At 35.7% G+C, this 22,195-nt stretch overlaps 1 protein-coding gene across 6 annotated transcripts; it reads left to right on the forward strand.

The window, feature by feature from the left end:
* Positions 1–4,658: 4,658 nt before the first annotated feature.
* On the forward strand, positions 4,659–22,065 carry LOC145237906 (uncharacterized). 6 transcript variants are annotated; one of them, XM_080100897.1, is made up of 12 exons: positions 4,659–5,873; positions 6,862–7,028; positions 7,111–9,217; positions 9,279–9,395; positions 9,667–9,773; positions 16,371–17,104; positions 17,266–17,434; positions 17,550–17,732; positions 18,129–18,247; positions 19,019–19,189; positions 20,409–20,531; positions 21,300–22,065. In XM_080100897.1, exons 1-3 carry the CDS (start codon positions 5,847–5,849, stop codon positions 7,373–7,375), a joined length of 459 nt encoding a protein of 152 aa, XP_079957023.1. In that variant the 5' UTR covers positions 4,659–5,846; the 3' UTR covers positions 7,376–9,217; positions 9,279–9,395; positions 9,667–9,773; positions 16,371–17,104; positions 17,266–17,434; positions 17,550–17,732; positions 18,129–18,247; positions 19,019–19,189; positions 20,409–20,531; positions 21,300–22,065. The 6 variants fall into 6 exon arrangements, with proteins under 6 accessions (XP_079957023.1, XP_079957027.1, XP_079957026.1 ...); XM_080100901.1 differs by adding an exon at positions 6,035–6,134 and having other exon boundaries at positions 6,862–9,217; positions 19,019–20,531; XM_080100900.1 differs by having other exon boundaries at positions 7,087–9,217; positions 19,019–20,531.
* The last annotated feature ends 130 nt before the right edge of the window (positions 22,066–22,195 follow it).

A 22,195-nucleotide genomic window follows, 5' to 3' on the forward strand; every position in this document is an offset into this window, starting at 1 on the left:
ATTATTTATGTTTTCCAAAATAACAAATTTTTTGTATCTTGATTTTTGTTCCTTGATTTAAACAGAATGACTACTGGTTTGGCTGGTTTGACTTGTTATTATTATCATATTTATTGACATTCAGAATACACTTTTTTTTACTATGATTCCTTTATTGTTTTTCTTATTACACACATCAGTACAAACTTCATTATGCAAATTTAATTTTTAAAGAAGTGTCAACATTTTTATGCATTTTGCTGGTTTGTATTTATTTTGTTTGGTTTTTTAAGAACTTACAATTGCTTTTTCAGATGCTGAGCAACAAAATACTGATGAGTCATTGTTGTCAAAGTGAGTGACTAAGCATTTGTCCAACGATGAGTCAGGGTTATTAAGCAACAAACCTTTACCTGAACTGGGGAAATGGGAGATAAATTACACAAGGGAAAGGTGGGATGTTGGGATTTAACTTTACAAATATGTGACAGACTAAAAACTTTGACAAGTCTGAAGTCGTCCACTGTTTTATTTAGACGTATATATTTCACCTAAGTAATAGGCAGTGTTAGTTTCTAAAAACAACTAAGTGACATTGCTAAGCTGTTTATGTTTGGCCTGGAAACCAATTTTCTTAGGCAAGTGTAGGCTGACCCTTGGGGCTAAATATTTTTGACCAGTATATGCTTGGCAAAGCCACATATACATTTTAAACTTTGATTTCATTTCTAAATGTCTTTTTGTATTCTTATTTCAGGCTTGCACAGTAGCAGAAGGACACATACATACCAACATTTGAGTCATAGCTTGGATTTACTGATGGATTATTTTCTTTGTCCCCCCCCCCCCCCCCCCCCCACACACACACACACACTTTTATATGGTATTTTCAAGATTATCCACTAGAGCATTGATGGTTTAATGTGTCGGGTATGCAATTTTTTTACAGCAAGTGTTTTGTGTTATGGCAAAGTACGGAAACCCCTGGTTTTTGCACCTTTTTCTTCACTGTAGGTTTTCAAAGCTGTTTGATTGAAGCCGGTCATAGAATATACTTTACAAATTTACACTCTATAAGCCATGTGTGCGTATAGTGGGATTGTGTCTTTCCGTTTTTGATTTTGGGTGTAATGTGTTGGTCTCAGAAGGTAACATAAGATAAGACATGTTACATTTGAATTCAAGCTGTTATTTTTATGTTTTGATTCAAACAGGCTAACTTATGTAGATATAAACCCCTATGTTTTCTGCACCAATTGTTTAAGTTGTTTCTACTTTGTATTTGTAGCCTAATTGCTGTATATGTTCATTAGTGTGTCCCTTGATTTCACAAACCTTCCTGCTTGAAAACATTTGACATTGCATCGCCTCAGACAGTAAGGTTGCTGAAATAGTTTTAATAGAAGATGTGTTTTGTAGAAGGCATGCATCCAGTAAATGAAATGTCCTATTTTAGTTGATCCTATTTTGTATGTTTTCGCTTGTGTTCAAAATTCTGTTGCATGTTTTTGGCGTGAATAAAGTTTTCTTCTAGATCGGTCAGTGTTGTTTTGCATTGTGTAAAATATCTCTTTATTATGTTTGTGTTGTTACTTGATAAGGCAGACAGAGATTTATTTAAACATAGAATAAAAGGAATCCATAAAATCACATGTAAACGTGGAGATTTGTCAAAAAATGTTTGTTGACAAGCTTTTTGTGGAAATTTGGTCACGCACTAACGACCATGTCATGAAAAGTGATACCATAAAAAAATACTTTGTTATCAATTGCGGCATGAATTTGGGGAAAAATTGCACTTTTGGAGTTAAAATAAATTTTGGTGTTTTAATTTACCGCAGTTGTTTAACAAATTTATTAGTAATGTTTTCTGAATCTAATTAACGTGACGCAATAATTCATGAGTTTGCCAAATATGATTTCAGTGGTTAGTTATGACGTAACATTTTTTCAGAAGTTTCCAGTGCCGAAATTCAGCTATTGCTGGCTATCTCCGGTTTTGTTTTGCGCCAATGAATGGGCAATAAATTCTTTTTCATAAAAGTTTGACCGCGTGATGACCTTTTGCCAAATGCAAACTCAAATAAAGAAGTAACGTTTCATTGGTCCAAGAACGATAGTAGATTGCGTTTTTTTGCTGCACAAGTGATTTACAAGTTAAACTTTTACGCCTTGATGGAATTGCAAGTTCAGAAGTTCGTTAATGTGCATTTATTTCCGAAAATTATTGAGCGCGAAACATATTTATTGAACAGCTGTGAAAATAAACATTGCGTCATCAGCGATCAGCTGTTTGTAAACAGACGTGGCGAAAAATTTTCATCTTTAAAGTTGAGACTGTTTTTGGTCGTTTTGTCGCAAAATTATGAAGATTAAAGACAAAATCGTGCTTTTGCTTTTGCTGCCTGATAAGAAGTCGTATTTTGGTAAAAGTTAGTTTCAAAATTTTTACATGTTTAATGAGAAAAATAACGGCCCAAATAGATATAAAAAGCAACTTGCCTCAATATCACTGATATGGGCATGAGCATTTGCAGAAGCAGTTATAAAATAATAAACCATGTTGCATTTACATCTATTTGAGCTTTTATTTTTATGACTAAATTTATGAACAGATCCATGCATATTGTTTAATATATTTTTACATTAATTATTTTGAACTTACAATTGGATTTTTGCAGAGGTTATGAAGTGCTTGCGATGTCAGTAGATGTCTACAACATGTGGCTGCATCTTGTATTTTCAGATCACTCACTTGTTATAACTTATGCGATGGATTTTGAAAAACCAAATGTCACTTCAGTTTCCAGATTTCACAGCTCGTGTGTCTAGGAAATCAAGGTTTGTCTTTGTAACATACATATATTGAAGTTACATCACTAAAAAAATTATAGTTCATCACAAAAGACAATTGCAAACAATAAATGTTATTAATCGGGACACACTGCTCTTCGATATCCAAAATACTGAAAAACAGTGACTGATCATTTTTTAGTGATTTATTTTTTTTAATGTTAAATGTGCTCAAAAAAAAGCATCGTCAGTTTCTGTACCCCTCACATCCATGGAGATCATAACATAATTCATAACAAAAAGTATATAAGCTTATGTCAATAGACATACTATAACTATTCAAATATCATCAGTAGTGGCTGAAAATGAATGAAATGTTGTAACGTCAGCTGCTGTAATCATGTCTCATGAGTGTAAATTGTCTGCTCCACACTAATTATAACAGTGGAATTATAAATGTAAACCAAATTCAGAAAAGTCTTTCTGATTTAATTTATTTAGTCAAATTCTTGTTTTGTTTTTGTCACTGATTTAAATCACTGGGGCACAAAACCCTGTTTACATGTAATAATAGTTTCTTCCTTATGGTGTTTTTTGCAGACTCTTCCTGATTGTGCTGAGTCAGCTGTTTTGTTTCGGTTTCAAATGACGGCAGAGTCAGGATTTGGAAAATCGATGACCAAACATGTGTACGAACCTTATATATTGTGGCTGTTTGTAGGATATATGTATTGGACGATCAATAAGAACATTATATATTGTGGCTGTTTGTAGGATATATGTATTGAACGAGCAATAAGTTAGTTATTAAATATTTGTAGGTTCTGAAACACACAATTCTATTGGAAAGTATGGAGAAACACTCCATGGACACTAAAACATCGGTTGAAGCACGTTGCATTTCTGTTCATAATGACGGCAAACACATGCGGTTGGCGACAGGAGTGGGAGTATCCAGCAGTATGTATTCAACATACTTCCCAATTCAATTTGTAGTCATCTTTATGTCTGGGCACATTGGGGAATTCTGCACACAATTTAACACTCTTTATCATAAATATGCATCAGTAATTTCATCGCTGGTTTCTAGGCTGCACCTATTTTAGCTTGTTTTTCCAAGCCACAGTAAATTTGGAATTTGGTTTTAAGTTGTTATTTTTGATTTGTTTTTTTGTAATCCTTAAGACTAAGTAGTTTTGCGTTTTTTATGACAACCAATCATTTGTTTTTAGTGTGTACGACCTTATGACGTTTAAGAGGATATCATTTATTTCGTCACACGACGGGGATATATTAAGCATGAATTATTCTCACCGTGGTTCGATGCTTGCAAGTGCGAGTAGAGATCGATGTGTTCACATGTTTACTGATGATTATATTCCGTCCAACACGATAGCTGATCATTCTGCTGCCGTCACTGCTGTGAAGTTTGCGAACCGAGATTATGAGGTAAACTGTCATGTAGGGAAGTTGAAACTAGTATAACTAGGTATTTTAGAATAGTTGTTTCGATTCTAGAATATCTAATCCAAGTCTTATATAATTTTTTATTGTGATCTGGACAACAATGTTTCCCGAGGTAAACTGTCACTGGTGTGGCTAATTTGACCCAGTTGACACAAAATGTAAATTCAATGCACTAAGTATCATTTACACGAACTACAATAAACTGCATTAAAACGCTGAAATTTGAATGATACAAGTTAACAAGGGTAAATTTGGCAAATGCAACACACACGTTTAAGTGATTTGCCTTTGTTTGAACCAAATGTGTAACATTTAAAAATCTGACTTTTTTCCGAACCTTTCTTCGTACATTGCTTTTTACTTTGCCTCAGCTTTTTTAATTATATACATATATATCAGTCACAGTGAAAGTATCCAGTTTTCAGCTGCATTTGTTTTTGTACCACTTTTGTGATTTTTGTGTTTTAGTCTCATTATGTTGTTTAACAGAGAGCATAGTTGTTTAATCTTGATGCTGACAATTCTTGGTCTAAATCAGATTTATAATTACAGTTTCGACTAATGAGCTGTGGAACAGACAAGTCTCTCTACTACTACAACTGACATCAGTTGAGAACAACATTACATTGAGAAACACTCGATGGCTGACATGGACATTGTTGAGTAAGCAAATCCACAAAATTTTAAACCCAGCCATTCTAACTGTGGATTTTATTCATCGATGATTCAGGGCTAGTTGCGTGCAGCTGCAATTTAACCGAATATGACATCTTTGGTGCAAAATGCTTGTTGCAACCTCGTGTGTTGATAAAAACATCTATGTCCTCGCGCATAGCACAGGTCAATGTTGGTTTGCATTTGTTGAGAAAATTGAAAAGCAATTTGCAGTTATGCAGTATTAATAAGTATTTCCACTTAATTCAATCAAACATGTTTTATTCGTGTCAAATGATTAATGTGTGTCTAGCAAATTTACTCATGGTAGGAATTTCACAATACTGGATATTTACAAGCATTTTTTCTGCATCAGTTTTTAAATTGCTTTGAATTTTTTTTCACAACAATCCAGGTAATGTCCGTTGCTGCGGTTTCCAAATGATTTGTCTGTTAGTTGAGGTGTTTGTAGAGTTGCTTTGGTAATTATCCCAGAAAATATCCTGCATTAAGAAAGATATTATTTGTGTTTTCTGAAATAATTTTATTTTATCACATATTTAAACTTATAATCTTTTTTTGTATCTTGAATTTTGTTCCTTGATTTAAACAGAATGACTACTGGTTTGGCTGGTTTGACTTGTTATTATTATCATATTTATTGACATTCAGAATACACTTTTTTTTACTATGATTCCTTTATTGTTTTTCTTATTACACACATCAGTACAAACTTCATTATGCAAATTTAATTTTTAAAGAAGTGTCAACATTTTTATGCATTTTGCTGGTTTGTATTTATTTTGTTTGGTTTTTTAAGAACTTACAATTGCTTTTTCAGATGCTGAGCAACAAAATACTGATGAGTCATTGTTGTCAAAGTGAGTGACTAAGCATTTGTCCAACGATGAGTCAGGGTTATTAAGCAACAAACCTTTACCTGAACTGGGGAAATGGGAGATAAATTACACAAGGGAAAGGTGGGATGTTGGGATTTAACTTTACAAATATGTGACAGACTGGAAACTTTGACAAGTCTGAAGTCATCCACTGTTTTGTTTAGACATATATATTTCACCAAAGTAATAGGCATTGTCAGTATGTAAAAACAAACAGCGCCAACTAAACATATTTTTGTTAGATTTGCGAGGAGATTGAAAACTTGGCTCAGTTTGGGGATTTAATTTTTATTGTGAGTTTGTGCGACGACGAAAATTTTGAAACAGAAAAACTTCAACTGGGTGAGAAGATTTATTGGTTGATTATGTTTTAGAATAAAATAAGCAGGACAAGTTGGGAAAATACAAACTGGTTAATAAACTGTAGAGCTTGCTTTGTTTATGGGAAATCGTGAACGTAGTGTTCGAAGTTGCAGTTCCTAAAAAAATCCTGGCTTATTTATAAAATTTTTGTAGCCACTGATAAAAGCGAATGTTTAGCAAAAATTAGTAAAGACCTTTAAAGTTTGGTTGTTTATCTAATTCAGGGGTGCACAACCTTTCGCTAAGATGGCCACATTGCAGATCATTATTTAATCAAAGGTGGCCAGGTGTATTCTTGTCGTTTGTGAATGAAAGAATATGTGTATTACATATATGTATATAAAGGCCAGCATCTGAAAAGCCCAGAATATTATTTAACTTGTTTCAAAGATCTGAACAAGCTGGCGGTGAGTTATCTATGACGTCACCTATATTGTGATTCTTGTGGTGCCTGTTTTCGCATCATTTGTCCATAATAGGCTTGCAAAAAGTCTGATGACAATTAAAATTACTAGGCGGGTAATATCTTTTACAGTATCACTATAACTAGTTAGACCAGTTTTGAAATTCATATATAGCAAATGAGTTTTATTTACATTACCACAGCCAGTCCATGTATTTCAACCCACATGTTCACAGCCGCACAAACTGATATCTGTGGCCGCAGGTTTTGCACCCCTGATCTAATTTGTTGTGTCATGTGTAGAGAACCTGCAAAATATTGGGACAAATTTTTCCCATTGCTGATGACTTTTCAACGACCTCTGAAAGTCTGGATGAAGACCACCAACATTTAAACGCGACTTTTTTTACAAGATTTTCAAAACAAGCATCATGTCATGAAAAAAATTCAGAATGTTTCACAAAATCCAGGTAGGGGAACTACCATGTGGTGCTTTTGATGATTTGGATGATGACAAATATGTTTCAGAAAATAACTTTGCCATGGTTCCAGGATTTTAAAAGAAAACGCGGCTTTGTGCAAAAAAGCCAAGCACCGTTTACAACCTGTCGCCATAGAAACAGAGGAAAATAACTCTCACTTAAGTGAAGTGCAATCGAGCTTCGAACACGTGGATATTCGGGCTCTGATATTCTCAAAATCTCCCAGAAAAACTGGTAAACAAAGTAATCATAATAATCTCGAACCCGGGTTTAGGTCAAATAAAGTGCTCCATCTAGTGTCGGTATGTTTTCTTTTCAAGATTTTGCCATATTAATAAATCTGGCTTTTCTGCCTCCCAGTGCCTTCGTGTATAAGTTCATAAAATTATTTCGCAGTTTGATGCAGTGTTGTGTTAAAGCGGGTTTTAAACAAGCTTTGTGCAGTCATCCATAACCAACCCAGCTACAAGATACTTTCTCGTGTATTTCAAAACATCAGCACTCTTGAATGTACGAAGCTCGCTTGCAAACCCGCTTCATGCTGACCATGTATAAGTAACGTGTTTCGTTTTTCGTGCAACCGGTTAAATTTCCATCCACTGTTTCTACATAACCTACTTCGTCTTTGCAGACGTGTTTGTATCGTTCATGGTGAAATGTTGCAAATGTATTTGACACTTTGTTTCCGAGCTGAGTAGTTGGTTTCGCAAAAAGGTTGTAAACAAGAAGACGCAGTTTCAAATGACATAACAATGCGAACGATAGTTAGACAGCCAGTTGAAACTGTTGTTGCTTTTATATTTGCAATGGATAAATTTCTACGACTTGAATATGTCACAAGTAACCGTGGATTATGAAAGGGGCGCCAATATCGGTGGTGCGAAGTCAGGGAGGATCGTATAAAAGCTTGGAATATTATTTTGAAGACCTATTTTGGGAAGTTTATAACCATGGATGGTTGAAAACGACGAGATTGTTCATGCAAATTGCTGCTAGTGACAAATTTCCGTGGATCTATGTAGTCTCCCTCCTTATCAGTGGGTCACCTGTGTAAAGGTGTTTCTCTACTCTTTGAGCCAAGGTGTGAAGATTTGGTGAAAGTGACGTAGTAACTGAAAATTAAATGTTTAATGCTTAGTTCGAGGGATTCTTAACAAAAATGAGGTCGCGGGCCAAAGTTTCTCATGTATTCTGTTCCTGTGTTCCACCCTGCCCAGCAAATTGGATTTAACCTAATAACGGTTTTAAGTCGATTTTTTCCCGATGGAACACAACAAGAACGACCTGAATATATTGATGCGGTGTCTGACTGTTACATGTTTATTTTAATCAAGTCCGTCCTAATTATGTTTATGTGACATCACCTGACACAAGTCAGTGTTTGATTCTGTTGTCACTTCTTTCCACTGTTTGTAAACCAAGAGTTGTTTCGTCCCTGAGGGGGTGAATGTTCGGTAAAAACGCGCGGTAAAGTGATTAAGTAATCGTTGCCCGAAAACTCTACAAGCAAAAAGATTGGGACTACAGGTGTTTGTAGGATTTTTTTCCGAGGCGATGATTGGTCGGTCAAAACACGTGACATTAAGCAATCAAGGCCTGAAAACTCCACAGGCAATTTGCGCGCAGAATTGGGGACTCCAAAGCTGACTTGCAGGGGCGCTGAGGTTGATATAAAAGTCAACAGCTGATTTGCGGCGTTAAAAGCACGTTTTGCTGGAAGCGGATGGAGGAAGCCAAGCTATACAGGTTCGTCGTTGTTACTGGGTTTTGTTGTTATCAAAACACGGTTTAAAGTTTAGGAACCAACCCAGAACCTTGTTTTGCTATTTTTATTTACTTCACTTCTCTTTCATTCTTTTTATTTCTATCGTATTTTTTTTTCGCCGCACTATACAATATAGAGGGTTTGGCCAGACTCTCTATATTGTTTTTGCGGATTTTACCAAACAAGGTTCTGGGTTTTTACGCGCATAAACTATTTGTTTGTTTGTATCGTGATAAAATCAAAATATTTAGTAATAAGTTTTATTTTGTTTTCACGCATGTGACGCAACCATTGATGATGTCATCTACTGGGAATTGCAACATGATCCAATGGAACCGAAGCACCAGTGAGAACTAAAACGCGGTCACTATTCGATGACGTCACACGACGGAGCAGTACGACTTCAAAACCCGTATGACACTCGCCATGTTTGTTGCCCGATGCGGTTTTAAGCATCGTTGATTTGTCTGCAGCTGAGTGGAGACGACGGGATAACGAAGCGACGATGATCGGATCCATGAAGCGGTTGGATTCTGAAAGTAAGATGACTCGGCAAACCAGCGACACAACAATATTATGACAGGAACGAGGTAACTGTTATTAGTTGTTTAAATAACTTTTTAACAACTACCGAAGGTTATGTCACTTTACATCACAGTTAAACACTTTATTAATGTGTTTTTAAGCATTGTTGATTTGTCTGCAACTGTTTAAATGAATGTTAAATAATTCCACTTTATATAAATTTTATTCCGTTCACATTTTGTGAAATGTGTTTGTAAATTCTTATACACAAAGGCATATTGGTGGTAGTAGCAAATATTCTTAGCAAACAACAACAAATAGTTTATTTCTTAACAGGAATCCAACCTCCTTCTCTGCGATACCACCAAACTCCACCTCTCCATCGAACAAGCAACTTTCCTCCTGATATGTTTTGTTAGAAGTCTGTCGTGTGATTCACCCAGGTCGTCCAACCAAATCATAACAACTACATATTTAATTTTACTAACTCCGTCAATAGATTTGTAATCAATTAATAATTTATTTTCTTGCATTTCCCGTAACTGGGTTTTGCTTTTTTATATTTGGACGACGAAAATGCATGACAGACTCGCTATATGAATTTTGTAAGCTAGCTTAGTTGAATAGATAGATATAAATATGGTTAGGCTAGCTTAGGGTTGCCATATTTTATGAAACACAATCCCTGACAAAATTTATGTCAGTTGCGTCAACCCAGTTTTTCTCAAACTTTAAGTCTAAATGTGTATTTCAGAAAAACGAAAGTTGATTGCAGGATTTTAGCTAGTTATGCAAAATTGCGCATAACAAGGATCCAAATCTGACATCACAGACAGAACAAAAAACATTACAATTGTGCGCGAACAATTGCATTTTGTTAGTTGTCAATTGTCATGCAATACAGCCTATTGTTTGACAATGGAGACGGTCGATTCTCACTTTCACTTTTGATTTAAACTTATTTAGTTGCACAAACTGACGCCAAATAAGGTTATAGAATTACTTCCACCTTTTCGAGGTCCCCGCAAAATGCCATAAACGACCGCGGATCCCAGTCTGAGAACCGCTGCGTTGATCATTTTTGCGATCCAAACACTTATATTCCGGAATAAATTATAATATTGGGAAGTCACACGGACAGCGACACGAGAAAACGTTACATACGATACTCTGATCCTTGTCAATTAACTTTCTGCTCACGCTTGTGGTTAGTTAAGTTTTTTTTTTAACCAAAAAAATGAAACGATGGGAGTCACAAGGAGCTTTTTAAATTTGAAGAAAAATGCCACTGCAAAAATGTTCCACTGTAAAAATGCCACTGTAAAAATGACTTTTAGTTGTTTGTTAGTTCCCTGCATATTAGGTACACGTCAGTTAAATGAAATTTTCCACGTTCTCATGTAGCTTCGAATGCTGTGTTTTCTTGAAACGCGGATTTTTATTTGTGTATTTAACGCATATTGTTAAACATCTAGTAACAAACAGGTATTGTTACGCGCGCACACACATCAAACAGTAACAGGTACATTAACCTGCGCGCCGCCGGTTTACCTCTTATCGTTTCATGGTATAGACGCGGTTATAGCTATCTACTAGAAACTTTCTCCGTTGGTACATTAATTTTTATAATATATACAAATATTTTTTCTTGAATTCCGGACTTAAGTACATTTTACCATTTCTCCCTGACGCAGATTGAAACACTAAATTCCCTGACATGTCAGGGAAAATCCGTACGAATGGCAACCCTAGGCTAGCTGTGTTAGATATCTTAAAACTTAATTTTACTCGGTTAGTTTACCAAACCTCTAGCTTAACGTTGAACAATATCCAACTTAAAAACTCGCAATATTCGTTAATCATACCTGACCAGTTTGCTGACATTTAACTTACATGTATCACATGTAGATGATTATTATTCACTTAACCGTCATACTGACCACTTTTCATTTATTTTAATGCGCTTGGTTAACCATCCTGCAACACCCGCATTATCTGATACAAGTGAATAATCCCAACCTGCTGAGTTTGCCATTCAACCATTTTGTCCCCCGATAATTGATAACACGCATAATATCTTGGACGGTTGTTAGCAATGAACCTGTTTTAATTGTTTAGTTGCCTGTCTGACAATCCAAACATAAATAATACTTATTTGACCCTAAACTGTGGCTTACAAATTAATAACCCCTGTACCCCGATCTTAGAATCAATAAGTAATACATATTTTCTCAGCTACAAGTTACAAACATATTTAAACATTTCTATAATAGCTAAAATCTCAATAAATCTGCGAAATAAAGTTTGTAGGAATACTCGGAACCTTGTTTTGTTTTCATTTTTTTCGTTTCTTGTGTTTTATTTTTACTTCTCTTTTATTTTCTCTTTATTTTTGTTCGTTTATGTTATATTTTTATTTACATTTTTTTATTCTTTCGTTTTTTTATATTTTTTTCGCCGCATTATATAATATCGAGGGTGTGCACGGCCCTTTATATTATTTGTGCGGATTTTTTAAACAAGGTTCTAGGTTAAAAATTAGTTTCAAAATGTAAAAAAATAAATAAATTTTTGCGTTCATGGTTTCATTACGTCCCCAACATGTTACGTCATAGTAGGGGAATTCCCTTATTTGTCCCCCAGCTCCTAACATGTTACGTCATAGTGGGGGAATTCCCATGCGCCCCCAACGCGTTACGTCATAGTAGGGGAAATCCCATATGGGCCCCCCAACATGTTACGTCATAGTAGGGGAATCCCATATGCGCCTATAACACGTTACGTAATATTTACTTTTGAGGTTTTGTAATCTACCCTATGGACGGCCATCGTTAATATTACGTATAATTGTTTGTAGATTTGTAAATATAGTTTGTAACCGTAATAATATATGGAATTAATTTTAATGGTAAGCAAATAGCCTGTATTTTTGTAGCTGTATTAGCGTATGTTTTTAAGCATGTTTACATATTACATATTACTCATCTGTTATTAACGTTAGTTTTGTTCGGTCAGCCGCAAATTTAGGGGTGTAGCGGTTACAACACTATTGTGCAATGTTTATGAAAACGATTGCATGTTATTTCGCAATAACGTTTCTCACCACGAAATGGAAATGGTTACCCTCATTTCTGCATAGACTAATGTTTATATTTCCGTTTCTATGGTAGTCATAAGTTATTTTCAGCCATTTTTCGGGTTCCAGAAAGATCTAACAGTAAACATAGTGTTTATTCCCTTATGACACATATTTCCGCAGTCGTGATTCGTGTATAACGCGTCGTTTCCACCCTGTGTAAATTACATGGCTACCTTAAAATAAATAATATAAGTAATATGAGAAAAAGAATTCGTACACCGGCCAAGGTTTCACATTGTTATATAAGCGTAGACTTTGATGTTTTCGCCCTTCTATTTGGGTTCTATTTGTGGATTCTATTTGTTCCTGCTATTTCCACCGGGAAAGCTATTTTGGGACTTCTATTTTTTGGCTTCTATTTTTATCCCATGTGGATGTGTAGCTGATTTGGACGTTCGCCTTTAATGTTATTCAAGAATACAAAGAAAGAAGAGACATATGTGTGGCTGTTAATCAGTCAGCTGTTATTGAGATGCAAAGATCAGACTCACCAAACAATTTGCAATGAACATCATAGTTCACACCGTAGCGGTCCTTCACAGGCCGCCATTGAGGCAGGCATCGCTACAAAGTGGTGCCCACGAGTTGCTACAGACCTTCCGAACTCGCTTCCAGCGCAGGCAGATGTCACTTCAAATTGGTACTTTACGAGCAAGGTTCGGACAGCACGTTCAAAGTGATGCCCCGAACGGTTCGAACAAGTCGTCATTTGGACAAGGGTTACTCACAGATTGCCCTGACGCTCGATCGAGCTTACCAGAGACTTTTCGAGCACAACCAGACATTTTAGTTATGTGCAACGCCACCGACATCCCATTGGAATCTGAAACAAAAGAGGAAGAAATCGACTACCAAGGTCACGGAAATGACATTCACGCGGTCGCTCCGACTGACATATTTTCCTCTGTTAAGTAAGTGCGTGTGAAATCTGCACTTGACATTCTTCTGTGTTGTAAAATATATATTTTATTCGCTTAATAACACTTTTCAAGATAATTTAGTTATGTTTATTCATCGATGTATGTTGCATGTTAAGCTGTGTGCGTGTATATAACTTATAATTCAGTAAAAATTGATATAATTTTTTGCTAGTGTCAAACTGTAAACGTGTGCTTCGGTGTTTTTCACCGTCAATTTATGTTTCACGTTTCATGTCAACGGCTTTGTCAAGCCGGAAACGTTCTTGTTTTGCAACTCACGCTGCATGATATGTATTGACTCCCTGGCTTGAGCTGTTTAATAAGATCACACATTTTCCACACACAAATATAACATGTTAACGACCAACCTGTCAAAACAAGTAAGCTCAGTTACGCTGAAGACAATTGCCCAAACCCAAGAAAACAAGCATCCTGACCGAAACACGACGTCGTTCTACGCCATATTTGTCTGCATGGTGCATACCACTTCGAGCATCGAGCTCCATCTGTTCACAAGTCTACAAACAGACATTTCGAGCCACGAGCTCCAACTATTTTCAAGTCTACAAAAGACATTTCGAGCAACAAGCTCCAACTATTTTCAAGTCTACAAAAAGATATTTCGAGCAACAAGCTCCAACTATTTTCAAGTCTACAAAAAGACATTTCGAGCCACGAGCTCCAACTATTTTCAAGTCTACAAAAGACATTTCGAGCAACAAGCTCCAACTATTTTCAAGTCTACAAAAAGATATTTCGAGCAACAAGCTCCAACTATTTTCAAGTCTACAAAAAGACATTTCGAGCAACGAGCTCCAACTATTTTCAAGTCTACAAAAAGATATTTCGAGCAACAAGCTCCAATTATTTTCATGTCTACAAAAAGACATTTCGAGCAACAAGATCCAACTACTTACAAGTCTACAAAAAGACATTTCGAGCAACATGCTCCAACTATTTACAAGTCTACAAAATTATGAGCTACGAGCTCTAACTATTCACAAGTCTACAAAAGATATCTTTGAGTCTGAAACTCATGACTCGACGTAAAGCGATTCCAAGTCGACTTATCGCTTTAAGCAATACACTACAACAGAAAACAAAGATCTACCATTTGCGCATCGGCGACATATTCCCCAGCGAATGCCTGAACAGAAATCAATCTAACTATATGCGTTGGTGATCTTGGACATAAAGGTTGCGGTTTTGTTGACCAAACGTAGCCCTGGCCAGGCTACTGGCAAGTTAACCAGTCAAGCTTGATGTCCAGGCGAAAGTTTTCCCACATTAAAAAAATTCTTAATCGAAAGGGATGCATAAACGAGGTCCCTGGTATCAAAAATGCTTTCAACCTACTAAAACATAACGAACGACACTTCCTTTCAAGTGGGTACCAAAGTGCAACAATTGGCACCAACTACATTATTTGCAATCGTCATATCCATGACCAGTTTTGCAGTGCTATTAAGCACCTGTTTACCGGGCACGTCATCACACACGTGACGGTACAGAAACAGATGAATTCAGACGTCAAACAACAACAAGATCAACAGGAAGCACTTCGCCAACAATCAGCAACATGAGCTTTTCACACGGCGTGAACATTTTAGCCAGCCCTTCACTCGTAAATAGTTTAACGCCTACAGCAACCTTGTTCACATATGCTCTTTCACTAACCTTCATACATCGTTCTGTTAAGATTAGCTTCCAAAATTTTAGGGAAGAGTCAATATATATCTTATTAAATGTCATTAACTTGTGTTTCGCCAGTTTATACGTACAGACAATATTTTCCTCCGTCTGACCTTGTCTTTACGACGTTTATTGTTTTCCTTACGATATTTATCCTAAGAGCCGAAGAGTCATACCCTTATTGACAAGATATATAATTGTTATGTTCATTTTTCGTCTTTAATTGTGCATATTTTTCCCAACGTATAAATCCCCACGTAACAGCACCTACCGCCATCTATTGACCAATCTCTCTTGTCGCGTGTCGCTAACGACCATTAATATTGATAAAATGTGTTTTTCATTCAAACACATTGTGCATCCTTTTTGGGGGGGAGCTTTTTGTAGCGGTTACAACACTATTGTGCAATGTTTATGAAAACGATTGCATGTTATTTCGCAATAACGTTTCTCACCACGAAATGGAAATGGTTACCCTCATTTCTGCATAGACTAATGTTTATATTTCCGTTTCTATGGTAGTCATAAGTTATTTTCAGCCATTTTTCGGGTTCCAGAAAGATCTAACAGTAAACATAGTGTTTATTCCCTTATGACACATATTTCCGCAGTCGTGATTCGTGTATAACGCGTCGTTTCCACCCTGTGTAAATTACATGGCTACCTTAAAATAAATAATATAAGTAATATGAGAAAAAGAATTCGTACACCGGCCAAGGTTTCACATTGTTATATAAGCGTAGACTTTGATGTTTTCGCCCTTCTATTTGGGTTCTATTTGTGGATTCTATTTGTTCCTGCTATTTCCACCGGGAAAGCTATTTTGGGACTTCTATTTTTTGGCTTCTATTTTTATCCCATGTGGATGTGTAGCTGATTTGGACGTTCGCCTTTAATGTTATTCAAGAATACAAAGAAAGAAGAGACATATGTGTGGCTGTTAATCAGTCAGCTGTTATTGAGATGCAAAGATCAGACTCACCAAACAATTTGCAATGAACATCATAGTTTACACCGTAGCGGTCCTTTACAGGCCGCCATTGAGGCAGATATTGCTACAGGGGTATGTTATTATTTATTATTGACATTATCGCTTTTTATTACCATGTTTTCAGCTTGCGCTTTTCGTGCGCCAGTCTGTTTTCCTCTATTCGGTTGTAGTTTTGCACCGAACGAGGTGCAATGTAGTTCTGCACCTTGACGCGGTGCGATGGCTTTTAAACCAAGATCAACCCGCAGAACCTTGATGTTTTTGCGAACGTTATTTAAAAATGCTTTTCTTGTTTCAGAATACCTTGGATTATCGGATGAGCGAAACTTTTTTGTCCCATAATATATTTCTATATTTTTGTTTTTGTCCCATAATATATTTTTTGTCGGATAATATATTTCTTGATGGCCTTGTCCTTGGGAACTCTGGTTTGTTTATTTTATTTTTATTGATTTTTTTACTTGTTGCTGTTCGTAAAATTTGGACAAATAAACAGTGCAATTTTGCGATGTAATCGTTCCTCAGTAAGAAAGTTCTTTTGTATTATTTAATATAGATAACAGTATTAAGTTTTACAGTTTTAAGAGTAATACTTGTCCTTCGGAACACTACATAACTGCCAAAGCATTTATGTAAATGGAATAGATTATGCAGACGTTTCAACAACCTGTACTGATGATGACAACCGTGATTGTTGAAACGTCTGTAGCCTACGATGTATTTTATTATACACGGGTACTCTGGCAGTTGTGTTTAGGATTAAATTACCTGTCCTAATACCAGTAATTCATTAGCAAGGTGGCAACCATGGCTGTAGCACCACTGTTTGCGTGGTAGAGAAACTTGGTGCTGGTACGACTTCGCAAATTCGGTTGGATTGGGCGAATTTAAGTTAAAGCCGATTCAGTTCATCTCGTTATTTCCAACATATCGGTATTGTATAATTCACTGGCAACACGGACAGTCAGGAATACCAAGCCTTCGGGCAAAATACGACGTTTTTACTATACCAGGAGCAGCAAATTTTTATCCGTAAGTTTAATGTTCGTATAAATTGTTTTCTCTTATTACATGTTGTGGCGCGAAATCCAAGTTGTTTACTAATATTGGAGTTGGTTTTATTGTGTTAAAAATATTTATCTGATTATGTATATCAAGTACAGATAGCGTAGTTTTAAAGATATTTTGTTTAGATCAAGTGGTTATGGCGATGAGCTGGTTTTGGCCGTGATTTGGCTTCATAAAGCAACTTATAAGCAATCTTATTTGGGTGATGCCGTTGCAAAATATCAGGAATTCGGTCTTGACAAGATTAACACGGATAAAGGATTTACCTACGACAACAAAATATTGGCTGTACAGGTCGGTTCTATTACGTTAAATGTCAATAGCTAACAGATTGCATAGTGCACAAAAACATTTTAATATTTAAATTTAAATCATGATTTTGTTGAAAATTTGTGTTTCTTTTATTCAGCTTTTATTATCTGAGCTAACAGGAGATTACGATTTGTACATCACTCCTGTTCTAAACTTCTGCGATACGTGGAGTGCTCAAAATGCCCCCAAAACTCCGGATGGTCTACTGTCAATGCCAAAAATCAAAAACAAAATGTTATTTGTGGGCAAAAGTCACTATTGTTTTTATTGAATAACTGAGGTAATTGGAAAAAAGGCTCATTAACATTCCTGTGATTTGGTTACCTATGCCACTATATTTAAAACAATGCTTTAAGAGAAGTGAAAAACATTGAAATCCCACTCCTAACCCTTATTTTGCAGCTGCAGTTTGGCTGAGTAAGCTAGATAGCAGCGGCAAAATCAGAAAACTACAAAGCTTTTGCTAAAATTACCTGTTCTTCCTGTCAATTAGATGGGTAGAGAAACCGCCAATTTGGAAAAAGTGCTTTGCCGCATAACGCGTCGTTTTGAAAAAAGTGTGACGTCATAATGACGTTTTGAGGGATTCCCCCCCCAAAAAAATTGTTGGACCCCCCCCCCCCCCCCTTTAAAAATTTCTGAATACACCCCTGTATATACTTATATATTTTTTCAGCGAACACAGCATTTTTGTGCACACTAACAGCAGAAGAAACATTAGATCTCAATCAAGCATCAAGCTACCAGGCCATGGTAAAACAACAAATATCAGAGGTTCTTAGGAAAGACAGAGGAGTGAGTTATATGGTTGGGTACTGAACGGATTACCCCAAGAAGTTGCACGACAAAGATAGGTCATGCCAGGTCCCTTTTCTATCAGCGTTATTGCGTATAACGGCTCTCGTACAGCGCCGAAAACATGTTCGTTCGCATCAAAGCTAAAAATTACTTTCAAATGACAGGACAAGGCGCCGGTACAGCAGTAAATCGCTTCATCGGCATGTATTGCGATGGCAAAAACAAAGTTTCTGCGATGTATTTATACAACAACCTAAATAACCGCCGTACAATCCAATGACGAATCCCAGTTTTTTTAGATTATTAGTGGAAAAGCGCATCTGACCATTCAACCAATCTATGATACGCACTTAGCAATAAAATCGTGTTTGGGAAAGTTGGTAGTTCGTTGCCTGCCCCCTCAATTTTTCGCTTATTGTGGCACTGAATGTAATATATTTAAATAAAACCTATTCATAGGAACACTATACACAGACTTGAAAAGTAATTTATTCATAAACATTACTGCCAAGATACTGGTGTATATAGAATACATCGTTCAGAAGTTTCGACAATCTCTGTTGTTAAAAACTGTTTAATAAAATAAACATGTTTTTTTTGCATTGCTGGCAATTTGTTTTTTATTAAAGCCATTAAGGCTTTGTTTACATGTTTTGATTAAAGAAGTATTTTGGTTTTAAGACAACTAGCAGTCAGTTAATAAAACTAACAACTAACAATCACTTTATTGTTTACTTGGGTTGTTAACGTTTGCATTTTATCTTGCAGGAAAATTTTTGTTGGCAACCAACCTCACATTCTTCACAACTTTGCTTCAATTGGCAGCAGCGGGGATTCTTTACATAGAAAGCATAAATTCAGGGCAATCTCTGGTTGCGCTCGACCCACAAGAAATTGCTTGACGAGTTTTTGCAATTAACACAGCTTCTCAACTTAATTGTAAACTGATTAACATGAAGTTGACTTTTTCCATTACTTTGTATGAATGTATGATTTGTACATTATTGGATGTGTGTATTTGTTAACTGTTTGACCACACAGCATCACCAATAACTTGCTTAACTTGTAAACGACATAATTGGTGCCTTTTTGATTTACTGGGCTATAATTTGTGCAAACTTAAAAAAATACTGCTTAAAATTTTTTTTATTCCTAACATTGTCTGTAGAAAATATTGTTGAACACTATAGGCTGCATGCTATTATAAACGATGTCAAAAGGTCATTAAACAGTCGTTTTTGCAAAATGAAGTTACATGAAAAACAAGTTGTTATCTATACCTTTGTAGCAACTGACTTTTCAAATTGAAGTGTCTAATACAGCAGTTAAGGCTTTCAAGGAAAATTTGTGTTTGAAAACTGACCTTAAACGACAATATCAAGGTCAAAGCAAGGGATTGAATCGAAAGTATTTTTCCCGTTCTTTTTATTCTGATGTTTTGTAATTATATGACAATAATGATGAAAAAAGAATATGGACAAAAACCTGTAAGTTAAGGTTATGCTTGATGAAAATTTTGTCCTTAAGAATCTAAAAATAACCGCAACATTTGTTTTGGGGACCCATTCGTTTTTTGTTGTTGTACAAAAACAATCGTATGTGTAGATCAAATGATCTGTATAGTAAACTGGTAAATAGGATATAGAATATATATATAAAATGGAAGTATATCAGAAAGCCACTTCTAGTTCGTTGTGTTTTTGTCATTCTTTTTGTGATAGTCGTGCAGGAGTTACATACAAATTGCATGAACCATTTAATCCACTTGTAAATCAAAAATTCATTAATTCATGCAAATCTGCATCGCAGTCAAGTTGAAATTCCGTGCAAAATCTGTTCAGTTATTTTAACCTAAAGAATTTACTGAAAGCATTTCAAAATTACAATTGTTTGGTGCATGGGAATCTATTGCCACTCATGAGCCAAAAATGACACAGACATAGATGTATTAGGTTATTTTATGGGCAATAAGTGCTGTCATCTATGGTTAAGTGTAGTAAATAACAGTCATGTTGTGTTTCTTATTCCCACAGCCTGACAATGGGTTGTGGCACACATTTTGTCATCTTATGCTGTAAAGTACACAAAACAAATATAGGATCAAATGCATAGAGTGCTATGATTTGATTATAATTATAATTTGCTATTTATCTTTTAGGTTTTTGTTATTGGCTGACCTGCAGATGAGACACTTGTAATTCCAATCAAAAAACTAAACTGCTGGACATTATTTTTTGCAGAAGACAACACGGCAGCTTTTAATGAGATATTTAAATGCAAGGTTATATGTTAACTTTTATTTTTTGTGATTTTAATGTATACACTACATAGCTGGTAGTAGCATGCTCTTTTTTAATACACAGCTGTTTAAATCAGACATGATACATACAACTTTTGGGCTTTTCTTTGGCATATTTAATGCTCGGTGCTCAGCGAGCACGCTCGGTGCTTTGTGTTGTCATAAACATTTTTAATTCCACACTAGTTTTGTGAGTTTCAAAGGTCCTTTTGTCACCTGCTTGTATTAAGCTGCACAGGCCCCAGAAATACGCGTTTTTCCACCATATAAACATTTAATAAAACGTTGATTTTTGATTTTTGTCTAACACTGGTTTTATATACATTGGTATATGTATGCAAATTTAATGCTCGGGTGAGTTTGTGCAACTGCTTGGCTGAATACCAAACACCAAAAATAAAACAGTTCTTGGTACCAAGTACTCTGGTTCTGGCTCAGCGCGACCAATCCCTAATATTTACTTTGGTCTATAAGGACAATAGTGAGTTTTTTTTGATAATAGTGAGTTTTTGTCATAATGAAATGTTTGGACCCAGGGAGCATAGACTAGAATGGCATACATAATTTGTTGCTATGACTAGCCCACATTGCTGTACTGTTTATGTTTGATCTGGTTACAAATTTTCATGGACAAGTGTTTTTCTGACCCTTGCTGTTAAATTTTTTTGACAAGTATATGCTTGGCAAAGCCACATATACATTTTAAACTTTGATTTCACTTCTAAAAGCCTTTTTGTATTCTTATTTCAGGCTTGCAAAGTAGCAGAAGGACACATACATACCAACGTTTGAGTCATAGCTTGGATTTACTGATGGATTATTTTCTTTGTGCCCCCCCCCCCCCCTCCCACACACACACACTTTTATACGGTATTTAGTTTTTTATGGTATTTTCAAGATTATTCACCAGAGCATTGATGGTTTAATGTGTTGGGTATGCAATTTTTTACAGCAAGTGTTTTGTGTTATGGCAAATTACTGGAACCCCTGGTTTTTGCACCTTTTTTTCGTTGCAAGTTTTTGAACCTGTTTGATTGAAGCCCATCATAAAATATACTTCACAAATTTACACTCTTTAAGCCACATGTGTGTATTGTACTGGGATTGTGTCTTGTGTCTGGTCTCCGAAGTTAACATTTGATAAGACATGTTACATTTAAATTCAAGCTGTTATTTTTATGTTTTGATTCAAACAGGCTAACTTATGTAGATATAAACCAGTATGTTTTCTGCACCAGTTGTTTAAGTTGTTTCTACTTTGTATTTGTAGCCTAATTGCTGTATATGTTCATTTGTGTGTCCCTTGATTTCACAAACCTGCCTGCTTGAAAACATTTGACATTGCATCGCTTCAGACAGTAAGGTTGCTGAAATAGTTTTAATAGAAGGTGTGTTTTGTAGAAGGCATGCTTCCAGTAAATGAAATGTAATTTTTTAGTCGATACTATTTTGTATGTTTTCGCCTGTGTTCAAAATCTGTTGCATGTTTTTGGCGTGAATAAAGTTTTCTTCTAGATCCGTCAGTGTTGTTTTGCATTGTGTAAAATATCTCTTTATTATGTTTGTGTTGTTACTTGAGAAAGCGGAGAGAGATTGATTTAAACATGGAACAAAAGGAACCCGTAAAATCACATGCAAACATTGAG

This window comes from Phallusia mammillata, chromosome 7 (genome assembly GCF_965637545.1).
Source record: "Phallusia mammillata chromosome 7, kaPhaMamm4.hap1.1, whole genome shotgun sequence".
Taxonomy (NCBI): Eukaryota; Metazoa; Chordata; class Ascidiacea; order Phlebobranchia; family Ascidiidae; genus Phallusia; species Phallusia mammillata.

Coding starts and splice junctions, on each gene's coding strand:
- LOC145237906 (XM_080100896.1), top strand. CDS start 5,847: ATGGGAGATAAATTACACAAGGGAAAG. Junction 5,874..6,861: donor ATAAATTACACAAGGGAAAG/GTGGGATGTTGG, acceptor TGTCATGTGTAG/AGAACCTGCAAAATATTGGG. Junction 7,029..7,110: donor GAATGTTTCACAAAATCCAG/GTAGGGGAACTA, acceptor CCATGGTTCCAG/GATTTTAAAAGAAAACGCGG.